The sequence below is a fragment of the Thamnophis sirtalis genome, unplaced genomic scaffold (genome assembly GCF_051295495.1).
Source record: "Thamnophis sirtalis isolate CommonGarterSnake01/CBP01778 unplaced genomic scaffold, rThaSir2_p1.2 scaffold_6, whole genome shotgun sequence".
Classification (NCBI taxonomy): Eukaryota; Metazoa; Chordata; class Lepidosauria; order Squamata; family Natricidae; genus Thamnophis; species Thamnophis sirtalis.
In genome coordinates, this window is record NW_028261386.1 from 25,248,007 (window position 1) to 25,263,561 (window position 15,555).

At 38.1% G+C, this 15,555-nt stretch overlaps 1 protein-coding gene across 7 annotated transcripts in view; it reads left to right on the forward strand.

Moving 5' to 3' along the window:
- NCOA1 (nuclear receptor coactivator 1) overlaps positions 1–15,555 on the forward strand; it is a 285,311-nt gene that overhangs the window by 183,828 nt on the left and 85,928 nt on the right. For all 7 annotated transcript variants that reach the window (XM_087717449.1, XM_087717452.1, XM_087717446.1 and 4 more), the window contains 2 exons: positions 3,982–4,087; positions 12,467–12,633. In XM_087717449.1, coding sequence (XP_087573575.1) covers positions 3,999–4,087; positions 12,467–12,633 — 256 coding nt within the window. In that variant the 5' untranslated portion in view covers positions 3,982–3,998. The remainder of the gene's footprint in view (positions 1–3,981; positions 4,088–12,466; positions 12,634–15,555) is intronic.

Genomic DNA, 15,555 nt, shown 5'->3' on the forward strand with positions numbered 1-15,555 from the left:
ATGGTGAACCGGTGATAAAATTATGTAAAACCCACCTCTGCAAAATATCCCACCATTCTTCTATTGCCTTTCTCAATTCCACAGCTTCTGTCCAGAGCCAGCCTTGTAAAGTAGCTTAAAGTTGAGCAGATCCAGTTGAGCAGATCCCAAGTTTTCCATCTTCATATGCCAGCTGTTCTACTAGGTGTTCTGGATCTCCTTTTGCCAGACAAAATATTATCTCAGCCAATAGAGCAAAGCTTTTCAGGATTCTTTGTTGTTCATTCCTTTCCCATCCCCCCAAATATCAATAATTAGCTGGTTGTTCTCTCCCATTTTATTTCCTTTTCCAGTGAGCAAAGCAAAATCCTAGATCATAGAAATGGAGTTTGGAACAAGGACAGTGCAGTTTGTTAGTATGCAAAATTGCAAATATCCACTTACCTCACCTCTACCATTCATGCAGTAAGGCTCACCTTTTGAGTCAGGCAATTCATTTGGAGCCCGTGGGGTCAATTCATTTTTCCAGCTGAGCCATCAGAGTTATTTTTAGGATACTTTATTTTTGGTTGTCAGCTTTGGCAAAGGCTGTTGCAAAAATAAACTGGGTTTATATTATATTAAAAAACAAAAACAAATACCTGACTGTATTTAATGAATGGGCTAAATAAAACCAGAGATTTCAGCTAATCCTGCAATTCTATCCATAGCCCCCGTTTACTTTATTAGACATATTGTCAAGGTCACTACCTTCTTGTCCTCTTTTTGAATGGGACTCAAAGAACTAAGACATGTCTTTTTTTTCCAGGCCTAACTTTGGGGGGGGGAAAACTTTTTGAAAAAGACCCACATTTTTTAATGATGCTTCAAGATTTTTGTGAATTATTGTTCAATCCTGCATGACTCAAAGTCAGAGGTTTTCACATGGGCATAATGATTGCTGTTGCAAATGGAAGTGTGTTTTGTTGAAGCAGAATTAGGACTGAATGGAGTGGATGGAAAATCAAGGCAGGTTTATAATATAAAGCATATCATTTTTTTGTACCTTGAGCTGATGAGTTTTGCAGTTTGGGACTTTTGAAAAGAGCCAACATTTCCCCCATGGCTGATTATGTCTCTTCTGGCATCCTATGAATCTTCAGATATGCCAGGAAGGAAGAATAAACTTAGATATGTAGTCATTAGTTCCAGACCAGTAATCATTTTCTTCTTGATTGTCAGCCTCATAAATGAGGATAGCTGACCATTGTTTCCATTGCAATTGGCAGAAGGGTGTGGTTTCTATTGATTTGTGATGCTAATATTGCTAAAACAATCTCTGGCTCTCAACAGATGCTTTCATCTTAATACAAGACATTCAGATCTTAGCAAAACACTTGAAGAATCATTTTGAATTGGTTAAGTGATTTAAACGTTTGTATTTAATTATTCTACTTACTCAGTTTTGATAGTATCAATCTGTCCTCGGAATGCAGTGGATTCTTTTTAAAAAAAATCCAAGCTTCAAATAAGTGTGCAGTTGATTACTGAGAAACACAGGTTTAATATAAAATTGATTTTACTCTAATGTCTTGAAAATATTGATGTAAAAATTCTGGTTAGTTTGAATATTAACTTCATGCTTTTAGCATTAAATATGTTTGCCTACTAGTAGACTGAAGGAGAAATCAGAAGAAACATCAATTTAAAATGCGTAGATATAATATTAATCTCATAGTAAATATGTAAAGGAATAAAATGCACTAGAATTATTCTTTTTTCCAAAACACATTGTGGGGGTCTTTGGTGCTATCTGAGTTTGGTGGTTTTCTTGCAGATGTTTCATTACCAAACTAGGTAACATCATCAATGCACAGTTTAACCTTGAGTTACAAATATTCTCTATCATAAATATCAAAACACATTGCATATATAAAATCACCTCTATAACATTGCATGCTGAGAACGTTAAATCTTACGTAAAGATGAGGTGCATTTGACGTATCATAGTTCCTCAAATCTGGTAAATTTTATTTGCAAACAATGACTATTTAAAAAAAGTTAAATTCCATCTCACTCCAAATCTTTCCTATCAGTATTACTTTATAGGTAGTCCTCAACTTACAACGGGAAGCAGAATTCCTGTCGCATATAATGTGGTTGTAATATGAGATGTCACGTGACCACAGCAATGTAATGATTACAAACCCAGCATTCCTGGTTGATGTTGTAATTCCAGATAAGTGGGTCAAATAAATGCAGACAGTCCTAGGCAAGGAGTGCAGGGGTGGGGGGATGCTCTGTGAGGCCCAACACAGGCCTGCATGCAAGTTGGGAGAGGGAGGGGCAGAGGTGGTATTCAGCAGGTTTTGACCAGTTCTGGAGAACCGGTAGCGGAAATTTTGAGTAGTTCGGAGAACCAGAGAACCTCTGACTGGCCCCACCCCCATCGATTCTCTGCCTCCCGAGTCCCAGTTGATCAGGAGGGAATGGGGATTTTGCAGTAACCTTCCCCTGGAGTGGGGTGGGAATGGAGATTTTACAGTATCCTTCCCCTGCCACGCCCACCAAGCCATGCCATACCCACCAAGTCATTCCCATAGAACCGATAGTAAAACATTTTGAATCCCACCATTGGGGAGGGAGTGCAGTGCATCTGAGCATAGGGGTGTTGTGGAAAGAATATGCTGTGGCTCGGGAGCTTCTTCACACACCACTGGGGCTCTGGGGCTGCAAGAAGCTCCTCAGCTGCAGTGTGAAGCCATAACTGTTCCTGGAAGTCTCAGTTGTCTCAGCCTGGCCCAGCAGCTTGGCATAAAACCACTGCATCCTGGAACAGGCCAAATGCCCTGCACTGTGCCACCCAAGATGATCTTTATCATTTTCTCCCACTATTGACTCTACTGTATGTGAGGCAGCTGCTGGCCATGTCAGGCTTCTTCCCACTTGCATCATTCATTCCCCGAATTGTGTGCCCTGTTCCCACAATGCTTTGAAAAAGTATTTTGAAGCATCACAAGAACGTGACGGCCATTCTCCAAATAGCATCACAAGAATGGGGTGTCTGCCATTCTCCAAATAGCACATCTGTTTTTATGAGATCTGAGAAGAAGCTTTCCAAGAGCTTTTCCAAAGCAACACAACAGTGGGATGCATTTCTTGGGGAATCAATGGTGCACACAATTTAGAGAATGGAGCAAGCAGCCTCAGGAAGAAGGCCTGGCATGGCCAGCAGCTGCCTCATATACGGTAGTGTCAGTCTGGGTGCACCTCATCAACCGTGAGAGGAAAACAGGAAAGGTCAATTGTGCATGTTAGGGCTTGTGGCGTATAGGGCATCAGGGGCAACTAAGGCTTTGCCCAGTGGTGATGGAGTGGCTGGCTGGCTGTGGTGTGGGACTTGAGCTGGCATTTCTCAGGGGAAGAAGCAACACTGGGGCTGAAGGAGAGGCTTGGGGGCAGGGGTAGCTGGTTGAGACTTCTGAAGGGGCTCAACCTGCTACCCCTTCTGAAATGAAAATGACATTTCATTAGATTCTTTGGTATGTAACATCTATTTAAATTCTCAAATACTAAATAAAACTTTAAATCCATTAAACAGTGAAAAAGCTGGTGTGTAGTCCCACGCACAGTTTCTTGGGAGTAAGATTAAGGCTAGTATTGACTTCTAGGTAGGTAGTATATAAAGTTGTGCTATGAAGTACTACTACTAATTCATACTGTTTCCTAACCCTGTTAAAACTGAAGCTGTTATTTTGTATGCTCAGATGAAACCAATAATGCTGATAACTAGTTAAATAAAACAAAGCAAACACTATCTTATGGAATTGATTTAAAATTGATTGAATGTTTGGATATGGTTTTGTGAAAGAAAAAGGAAGCTGCTAAGTAATCTTCCCCCTCTTTTAATAGGTCACTTCAGCATTGCTTCTTGAGGCTGATATGGATAAAGCATTCCCTATTTGTTTTCTTTCACTTTCCACCTGTTTCATTCCTTGATGTGGTTATTTGTTTCTTTCTCAGGTGAGAACTGACTCAAGATGAGTGGCCTTGGGAACAACTCTATGGACCCGGGAAACCTGGATTCTCAGAAGAGGAAGGGATCACCATGCGACACTCTGATCCAGAGGTAAGTACAATTTTAGGGAATTATTCTTCCATGATGGAGGAGGTTTTTTTTTAAAAAAAATTTTTTTGCTTTCTGGCACTCTTTTTCTGCACAAGCAGATGGGAGCAGATTTCATCCCCTCAGATACGTTCACACATCCCACCAGTGTTTAGCTGTTTGTTTGTGAGTATCTACTGTAGAAGATGGAACACAACTCTCCATCTGTTCGTCTTCTCTCTTGGGGAGCAACTGGTGATTTGTGACTGAAGCTGTTTTTACTTATTGATTGACTTGGATTTGTAGCACACTTCACACTTTATGGTCATTAATATTTCTCTTGTTTCAAAATCTAAAATCAAAGAAAACTTAAAATGAAACTAGATTGCATCTTCAAATTATATGGATCGCTAAATGCATCTAAAAGGGCATTGGCCATCTCTAGGCTGGAGTACTGCAATGTGCTCTAGGCTGGAGTACTGCAATATGCTCTACATGGGGCTGCCCTTGAAGAGTATTCGGCGGCTTCAGCTGGTCTAGAATGCAGCCGCGTGAGCGATCGTGGGTGCACCTCGTTTCACCCACGTAACACCTATCCTCCGCGAGCTGCACTGGCTGCCTGTTGATCTCCGGGTGCACTTCAAGGTGCTAGTTGTCACCTACAAAGCCCTTCATGGTATTGGATCTGGGTACTTGAGAGACCGCCTACTGCCAATTACCTCCACTAGGCCAATAAGATCCCATAGATTAGGCCTCCTCCGAATCCCATCAGCCGGCCAATGTCGACTGGCAACTACCCAGAGGAGAGCCTTCTCAGTGGCTGCTCCGACCCTTTGGAACGAACTCCCTCCAGACCTTCCACGTAGCCCTTAAAACCTGGCTGTCCCGACAGGCCTGGGGCTAAAGACTTCAACCCCACTCGAATAGTATGACTGTTGCGCTTTTTAACGATGTATTGTCTTCATGTTTGTAACTTGTTTGTCCTTCCCTCCCCTTGAATTGTGAGCCGCCCTGAGTCCCCTCAGGGAAAAGGGCGGCATACAAATAAAGTAATCTAATCTAATCTAATCTCCCTAAACCAGTGTTTCTCAACCTTGGCTACTTGAAGATGTCTGGACTTCAACTCCCAGAATTCCCCAGCCAGCAAATGCTGGCTGGGGAATTCCGGGAGTTGAAGTCAGACATCTTCAAGTGGCCAAGGTTGAGAAACACTGCCCTAAACACTGTTGTTTTTTTTAAAAAAAAAAGAATTAGAAGATGTTGATTATCTTTTTCCTCGATAAATTGATAAAACCTTGCTTCTCAGGTTTTAGTTAGAACACTAATACTTTACCAGTTCATTTCTTGGAGAAGTCAGTTAAAAATCCCCCTTTTAACTGAATACCAAATTTTCTTTTAAAATGTAACTTTTTAGTATTTTAAAAACTCACAGGAACTTTGGATGAGATCAGATATACTGGACTTTTTGAAACTCTCCCCATTTTTATTTCTTAACATGGTATGCAGTTCCAATAATGGCTCTGTTTGCAGATTAATGTGCCTGATAATTCAGCTTTGTTCTGCCTGGTTTTTTTCAGCATTTTACTCAGGAATGGTACAAGATACTGTATTTTTCCTCCCTGCCAGCCCCAATTTCTATTGTCTATATTTCCAGAATATTTCACTCTTCATGAAGCAATTCAGCAAAAACAGCATTTCCCCCCTTTCCATGTAGATATTCATACCATGGCTTATGACAGGGCTATCCTTACTAGTTTGTTTCATTTTCATGGTTTCTTTTTACATGGCTAGAGGTTTGGTTTGGTTTGGTTTTGAGCTGTGTAAAGGCTAAGGAAAAAAAAGCTCACATAATTCCATATATCTGTATTCACATACCTCCTTTCTCTTCTGTTTGGTCATTCATCTGTTTCCATAGTTCAGAAACTCCTCACAATAGGAGCCCAGTGCTGAGGTCAAGCAAGTCATAGATCCATTTGCTTAGTTAATTTATATTCCATACCTCCAACATAAATTTTACATTTCAAAATAGCTAAGCTGGAAGAAAGAGTTATTATTAATATGCTAAACAAATACCCACTGCAGTATTCCACTTAGATTAATAATAAAATCAATACTGCTGTGAGATGTAGATGCTAATACCGGTTGTATTTAAAAGTCTGGCAGAACAAAAAATATTTTTTATCCCTTGCCAAAATTGTAGGAATGAAGGTTGCAAGTGGAGCTTCTTTTAATATTGAACATTTCTGTAGCACTCCCAGGAGTGCCTATTCTGCTGAAAGTATGGATAATGGATAGCAAAGAGCACGTGAACTACACCAGCAAGCTATTACAATTCAGGACAGGTTATGAGGAAAATATCTCCTCAGTTTGTCAACAAGCAAGATGGGGAAATTGTTTGCTGTTGTACCAAAATTAAGCAACTTTGCAACTGTCCAAGTTTACAGACATTGATGTAAAAGGAACAAAAACATAGAAAAAGAAAATCAGCTTATTAACAATTCCTACCTATGGTAATTGTCACAGTGAGTCAGTACAGTAGCTTCTAATGGAGAGACTGGTAGAGCCAAGTTGATCCCAGCCAAGCTAGTGCAAAATATACTTTACTGCCTCATTCCTTTTTCATTTGGAACTCAGTGGAAGAGTTAGTTCATTATTTCTTCAAAATATTTTTCACCCTCTCTAATTCTGAAATGGTTTCCACAATGGTTCTAGGAGAACAGTGTGAAACAAATCTATTTGTGCCCGTAGGAATAGTGCGTAAATAATTATATAGAAGGAGAATGTAGTGTAGAATAGGAAATCTGGGTGCATTTTGTAAATTTTTAATGAGGAGCAAAGAGAAGGAAGAAGAAAAAAAACTTTACATTTGTTACTTAAAAACAAACTATTGCAGCATTTGACAAGACTAATATATTTATTACTGCACAATTCTGTCAATTAGTAGGCAGGATTTATATATATATAAAATATTATATAAAGCTCTATTGTTTTTTTGATAATTGTCTCTAAGCCTATGGGCTTTTTGTAGTTCTTCATATTATCATGCAATAATATACTTATTTTCATTATATTGTAACATAGTAAAATGCTGTGAGACATTCCAAATTCGGTGGTTTAGTATAAATGTAATAATACAGAAATAAACGAATACATACATACATAAAATTACGTAGCACTCGTGACAATTCTGCGAAGCAAAATAACAATTAACAGGCACAGCAATTAAGAGACAGTCCAGCCACCCTAACCCTGACAAGTTAATTAATAACTATAGTGAATAGAAAACAGTTATTTGTAATCAAATTTAAATGGATAGTGTCAGATTCTTGATTGATTATTCTAGTTCAACAGTTCCTTATTCCAATTGTAGTCTTTCTTTGCCATTTTTTCTAGTAGTGAATGAATGACAGGTTTCATATCAGAAGCAGGGTTGTTTTAAAAAAAAATACTTTTTTTATTTTCAATTTTCATAACATATAATCACATGTATACTATTACATAGCCAGTATCATATTGTATTAATTAATAATTACATCAGTTCATCTGCCATCAACTCCCGGAAAAAAAAGAACTAAAAAAGATAGAACCAATTGTTGGCTCTTCTGCTCTCCATACACCACTTTCTTCCTCTCTCCTTCCCCTCCCTACCTCCTTTCTTCCATCCATCATTCCCCTCTACTCTACTTCCCCTTCCTTTCTCCTCTCCTCTCTCTTCTTTCCACTCCTCCTTATTCTCCTCATCTTCCTCCCCTTACTCTCATTCCTATCCCTCTCTTCCCATCTTTCTTCTCACCTCTGCTTCCCGCTCTTCCTCTCATTCATTTGGTGTATTTCAGCTTCTGAGCAAACTCCATTCTATGTTAATGGTATTTATACTTCCATATCAATATACCTAACATATCTTAGTTTTAAAGAAAAAAGAAGAGAAGACAGTATACATGTGCAAACATATTACTTTGAGATCATCAAGCCTACTATACTTCCCTCCCTCCCATCCTCCCCCCCAATCCCCCTCAACCTTCCCTCCCCTGACTTCTCAGAACCCATACATGGTATAAATCTTTAACAAAAACAGTCTAAAATATATTTGAAAAAAGGAGTAGGAAATTGATAACATCTTTAAATTGAACTTAGCTCCTCCTTGCTAAACTAACTTTAAACAATTTATATTATTCCTGATCTTAATCATAAGATATCTGAAATTTCTTAGACCCATATTCAGGGTTGCTTTTGAAGTCTCCCACTTGATTCTAGATTTTGCTCTTTGTGCTATTAGATTTGTGCCTGCTGATCCTGTTGTACAAAACCTACTCTATAAATGGAATTATTAGCAGAATGTGTATATAGCTTTGGAAGATGAGCAAATGCCTCTGTATCCTTCAATGGAAAAGTATTAGTTTTAGAAATGCCTGGTGTAAATCCTTAAGTTGTGACTCCCAGTGGCCGTATAAACTGCAGGCAATGGATTATGTGATATGTCTTGGATGGCTATTAGACATTAAACAGATTCAGCTACTTAAATTAAGTCCTCTGATAGTCTCCAAGCAATAAAGTAATAATGCAGTTCTCTGGTGTCCAATTAGTGAATTTTAACTGACCTTCCTCACTGATCCCAATGCCAGTCTTTTATGTGGAACGCTTTTCCCCTTCATCTCAACCCAACATCCCACGAGATAGTCAGGCAGGAGATAGATAGACAGAACCCCAGAGTTTTATATTTTTTAAATGATTCCAATCATATTTTGATTTTGTGTTTGAAGACAATGTTGGGACAAACTACTTTAAGCCCAATTTTGTTCAGTCCTTTCCAAGTAAGAGTCTTAACTGGTTGAGCCCTGACTTCATTTAACTTAGCATCCCCAATACTACATTGTGGAATCGGCAAAAGTTAATCTTTAGTTTGCAAACATATTTTTCCTATTTTACTTTCTTCTCAGCACACCTTCTAAGTTGGCTCCTGCTGTTCTGTTTGCATGTATCATCTAAAGGAGAGTACTCTTTTCATTAAACTGTTCTTTTACTCACTTGCATATTTATGCCAGTTCCGTTCATTAAAGCCTTTAATTAATTTGTATGATTAATTGGCAGAGATTTTTAACAGTTTGTCAGAACTAATTTCAGCCTGCTACTATACCATTTTCTTCTGTGCTGGAGTCTATAACTTTAATTGTTACTGATGGTGATAGCTGACTGAAACTATTCTTATAGGCATTTTTGTAAAAGCAATTCCTTTATTTTTTCCATCAGTTGCAGCTTGTATTACCATAGCAACAACGGCAATGAGTTGTTAATTAAATATTTTAATGAATTCATATATGTTGCTTTACTGGTTTCTTGCCCACCCACCCCCCTTTCCTTAATTTCACCTGAACAAAAATGTCCAGAAGGCCCAAAGTAATATTTCCCATTTCTTCCACAACCTATGCTCCTTTACCTTTTCCAGATTTATTTATTTATTTATTTACACACAGACACACACACACACAATTTAAAGCTTATATGTGCGAGTGTTTAGCATAATTTTTCAGCAGAGTATGGGAAAGTAAGTGTTCTATTTAAAAATATATGCTTTCAACAGCTTATCTGGGTCATCCATGGTCTTCAAAGAACAGCATGAAAAAGAAAGAAGGAAAAGATTATTGAACTAATAGAACATTGTTAAAGCAGGAGTCCAAGATTGGAGAGAATACTCCTAGTATTGTTGGGTTTTGGTTTCTGGGAATAAATGAGGTTTTAATTCTGGAAAAAACACACCTTGAAAAGAATAATTACATTTATCAATATCAGTGGCTACGGCACCGTCTAGTAGGATCAAGGACAACATTCTAGGAACCACATAGTTCTTACAAATAATAGAGACACTAATTGAAAGGGAAGGGAGATAGGCTCTGTTTTCCTAGCTGTGAAGGTATTACAATTGGAGCATTGCAAAAATAGGAGTCTGGCCAATAACATAAATCTTGGGAAAGGACTTGTTAAGCAGCTTACAATTGTTCATTATTCATTTTTTTAAGTTTAGGGGGGAAATATTGCAAACTGTAAAATTGGCTTTTTGAAACTAAATAAGAGTTAGTTGTTCTTCCTTTGCATGATTTCATGATCTGTTGGCCACATCTTAGTTTTGCTTATGAAGTGATTGCTGTTGCAAAGAGATTATCTTTCTTAATTCATTTTTGTCTTTTAGTTTATTAACTCTGTTTGTTGGCGTGCTGCCCTCACATTTTATCCCCAGTACCAACTTACCAATTGCTTTTTGCCCTCATTGGACTCCTTTTAATTCAATAAATTGGGGATTTTTCTGCCTTAATAACAGAACTTCAGATACGTTATGTGTAAAAAGGAAAGAGTCAGAAGGACAGTTCAAAAGAAAAATACATACGGTGCATACAGTCACACTATTCCAGAGTAAGCAAAGTACAGAAAGAGAGTAAGAGCTTGCAAGTAAAATAAATTAAAGGTGTGACTTACAGTAAAAGGAAAGAAAAGGAAATATGACTCAACCTAATTTTAAATCAACAGAAGCTACTGTACCAATCCTTATCTTTCTGCCCTTCTTTAGTTCTACCATATCCATGCTGTACAGATTTCATTTTCTGCTTTACGTTTCTCTTTTTGAGGTTCTCATCAACTCCATCCTACCATGACCTTTTCGGCTTTCCCCTTCCTATATCAGCAGTTAATAAAATAGTCTTCCTTCATGTATTTCTTTGTATAAGATAAATCTTTTATATTTCTGAAAAAGCAATTTCAAGAGCTGACCTAAGCAATACCATTGATAGTTAATCACAAAAATACCATATGTCATAAAAGTTAATGCATTAAAATATTTGGTAAAATGATACAATGAGAAATTTAAAATATATAGGTAATCCTGAAGTAATGATAGCCGTTGGGACCAGAATTGCTATTGTTAAGAGATATGGTCATAAATTGTGTTGTCACATGTTCACATAATGACTGTAATTCTGCAGTTCCATCATTAACTGTGAATCCCTGGGTCATTAAGTGATGGTGTCACATGATCATGATCTCCTGGTGACTTCCCCATTGATTTTTCTTGTTGGTGAACACTAATAACAACATGAACATTACAAAAAAATAAAAAAAGAACTTCCAAAAACCAATTTGTGGCACCCTAAAACAACATTTCTCAATACATTAACAATCCTCTTTGCTGGGCTCTGTCCTCATACTAATCCAATGTTTGGTGGAAGAGCCACCTGTTAAAAACCTTTTGGACCTGGCACAGTTGGCAAATATTTTCAGGGAGAAGAGTACCCTATAAATAACCTGCCTCTGCCATTCAGGTCTTAAAAGGTGAAAACTACCATGTGGAATCACACCAGGAAAAAAAACCTGGAAGAAGCCAGGGTGCTGGTGCAGCAGTGGTATAATATTGAGAAATTGGATACTTGAAACTTTGCACACCGCTGCATTCTGGACCAGTTGTAATTTCTGGATGCTCTTCAAGGGGGGGGGGCCTTGCACAGCATGTTGTCGTCATCATCCAAATAGGAAGTGACTATGATGAGTGATGGTCAGCATGTATTGCTAGTCTAGCAATAGGTGCAATTGGAACATGAGACGCTTCTGTGCAAAGCCTCCCCCCCCCCAACCAAATAGCGGTCATAAGTTTAGGAGAACTCCAAGCCTAAAGATTCTGGAAAAATGCACAGGATCAAAGATGATGCCTGTCTAGATTGTGGAGTGAGAAACTAAAAACCCAAAGTTACTTTTTTCTTTCTAGGGTTGAGTCAGAACTGGATTCCTCCTCAACCAGATCCTCACATCTTCTGGGTCAATAGCAATAAAGATCTTTGTACTATAGGAGTGGCCTATTTAAAATTTCTCTAGATAACTGAGTTTGGACAAGTTTTAGGCACTTCTATAGAATCTGTACATCTAGAGTCCAAATTCAAGCACAGTCAAGTGGTTTTATCAAACAAATGCCAGCAATATTCTGCATAGGGACCCTATAAAGATTCCCCCTGCCCCTCCTTATCAAAAGAGACCTAGTCACTTGAAATGAGGCCACCAGCTGGCTTTCGGTATATGCATTAAGAGTGAAGAAATGAGATCACTTCATCACTCTTATCGCCACAAGATAAGCCCTAATAAATGCTCTTACCGCTGCTTAGACAGCTCCACTCTTCATCTTGTGTCATCTGTCTCCTCAATGGTCCCTCCCTTCACATCCATACTTGTCTTAATGTTGAAACAGACTGGATTTCAGTGGGTTTATAGGTGTTTAGGATGTGTTCAGAAAAGCTCCCAACTATTCAAGGATCTCAAATATTTGATTTGATTTATTATTGGTCTGGCTTTTGAATTGTTTTTGAATAAACCATATGTAGGTTTTGATTATGGAGAATTCAGTAACTGTCAATTGATTTTCTCTAACAGCAATGAGAAACGACGCAGGGAGCAAGAGAACAAATACTTAGAAGAGCTGGCAGAACTGCTTTCAGCCAATATTGGAGAGATTGACAGCCTGAGTGTTAAACCAGACAAATGCAAGATTCTAAAAAAAACGGTTGATCAGATTCAGCAGATGAAAAGACTCGAACAAGGTAGACCTGCAAAATATTTTGTCTTTTTTTGTCGTTCGTTCCTTGTTTCTTGAATTTGTAATGCAATGGTATATAAACTATGGGATGGGATCTTCTTGAGGAAGCGCAGGAGAACTTGAAGAATGTTCACAAGGGTAGAATAGAATCCTATCAGTCATCCACTGCTAAAGCCCAATTGATCAAAATTCAAGTTTTGCATAAGATTATCTTCTTGGTTCACACTGGATGAACTGGGAAAACAAGATCTTCACCGTTCCACAACGGCAACCTGATTTTCAATAAGGGATTTCAGGTAAACCCCTGCTGTGTTCTGATAATAACATTCACTTTATGCACCTTGTAAGGAAGAAGCGAAAGTTATTTTTTAAAGTTACTGCAAGGTTAATATCACTTCCCAAATATAATAACACACAATTGCAAATAGTAACACCATCCCTAACCCTTACAGATGGAACAACAAATTTTGGACGTTCGCTAAGGGTAGTAGAAAGCAAAACAAGTTCAATACATTTGAGGGGCATTAAGCTGTAGAACCAAAAGACAAGCTGCATATTATGTGCAACTCCATCTAGTGAAGGATGTACTGTGCATTTTTTTCCTGTAAATTAGCAAACAGCTTTGGGAAGGATTGAAATGTAGCAGAAGACCTGGCTGGAGAAATGGATACTTAATGTTTGCATTGTTCCTTTTCCATCTTGATTTTCTCTTTATAACATCCTAATTCTGGGATCCTGCAAAGTTAATGTGGAATCATTTGGGATATATGGATTTGAGCAAGAAATTGACAAGCAGAGAAACATTATGCACCTTCATTGTATTTCCTACTGTTCTGATACTCGTAATACTCTTTCAAAGCTTTTTACAAAAACAATCCCCAGTGCATTTTTGCAGCAGATTTCCCCATATCACTCACAATGTTTATTTCTTGCCTGAGATGCCAGTGCATACAATCAGTTTTCTTCATTGAACTAAAATGTACTATTTCAAAGAAAAGTCAGTACTATTCCCCTCGCTCCCCAACGTATCTTATATAGGCGGTGTGTATGTGATTGCTGGGGACATCAGGGGAGAATTAGTACATTAGAGTCAATGCTCAACAATTTCTCCACTGATCCTATGCCTTCCCAGCTGCTTCGGAGGCAGGGACCATTTGTAATAGGAGCCTGTGTGCAAAGCAAGGATACATTCAATTTTGCTGTCTTGTCACTTCCTACTCATACTTCCTCTATCCTTGCAGTCACTTTACTTTTGTTTGCCAAGCTAAAACATAGTTGTAGTTCTATTAGGAATATAAGAGCAGCTGATTAACAGGCATTACAAGCTGTAGACTGAAAATCCTTGGTCATTAACCATTAAAATTTTGCTTTATCAGATCTGTTTATCGCAAAAAGAGGCACAATAATTTTATATGCAAAAAAATTCTTAAGAATCACTAGCCAAGGAATTCCAGTAATGTTACAGGGCCAGTTCTATGCCATTGACTAATATTCATTCCAGTACTCAGGATAAAGAATGCAGATTTCTGTTTATGCTGCAAACAGACTTCTGAAAAGAAGGTTTTGAGATACCTATTTTAATGTGATGTACTGTCTGATGTACTTCTGCCAAGCTAGCAGTTCGAAACATGTAAAAATGCAAGTAGAAAAAGAGGGACCACCTTTGGTGGGAAGGTAACAGCGTTCCATGCACCTTCAGTGTTTAGTCATGTTGGCCACATGACCATGGAGATATCTTTGGACAGCGCTGTCTCTTCAGTTTGAAAAGGAGATGAGCATCGCCCCCTAGAGTCGGGAATCACTAGCACATATGTGTGAGGGGAACCTTTACCTTTACCTTACTGTCTGAAAAACTACAAAAACATTTTGTTTGGTAAAGACTTGGATTTTAGTTTTAGGATTGGAATTACAAAATTATACATGTTTCTATAATGCTTGCAGTTAGATGACACCAGAATCTTTTAAGGGAAGGAAATTGGGGTAAGAGGCAGATATGGCTATTTGAGGATTTGTAATTGCTTCAGAGAGCTGCTAACCATATCAGGCAACATTATACAATATACTTGTTTTCTTCAGTTGCTGTCTGGATATGTCTAATCCAATATAATGGAGGTTTCTTGTATAGGAAATAATATGCCTGAATTACCTTTCATTCAAGTCTGGATGCTGAAAATTATTGTGTGAGCTTCCGATTGTAACGTTTCTACAGTGTTATAATTAACTTTTTTTTGTTGAATTTTTAAATGAACAATTCCTTTATTTTACTTCAATTTCATTCAAAGTAACATTTTTTTAAAAAATTGTGAGTATTACTTAAAGCTATATCTTTAGGGCAGGAGGTGGGATGGCAACATATACCTGACAATTTACCATGCCTCATATCTGGTCATAAGTGCATAATGATATCATGTGTATATCATATTTCTGGCCTTGCTGCAAGAGCCCTGGTGGCGCAGTGGTGAGAATGCAGTATTGCAGGCTAATTCTGCCACAGCCAGGAGTTTGATCCTGACAGGCTCAAGGTTGACTCAGCCTTCCATCCTTCCGAGGTCAGTAAAATGAGGACCCAGATTTCGGGGCACAATATGCTGATGTTGTAAACCGCCCAGAGAGTGCTGTAAAGCACTATGGGGCAATATATGTCTTAAGTGCTGTTGCTATCCTTATTGCTATTGTATTATGGGTACTTGGCCCAAAGTATCCATTTATGCAGTCTTTCTACTTTCATGCATTTTAAAACTTTATCTGCTTAAATATGTAGGTGAATGTGTGTATGTGAATGCAAATATGTATATGACTTCGGTGGATTTCCATTTGGCTGCCAATGCACTAAACCTATCCCTTACTTGAAAGAATGAGCTACAATTAATGGCACAGTGAGAAATGCTGAGATGAGAATAAATCCTCACTACTTTCTGGAAGTCTG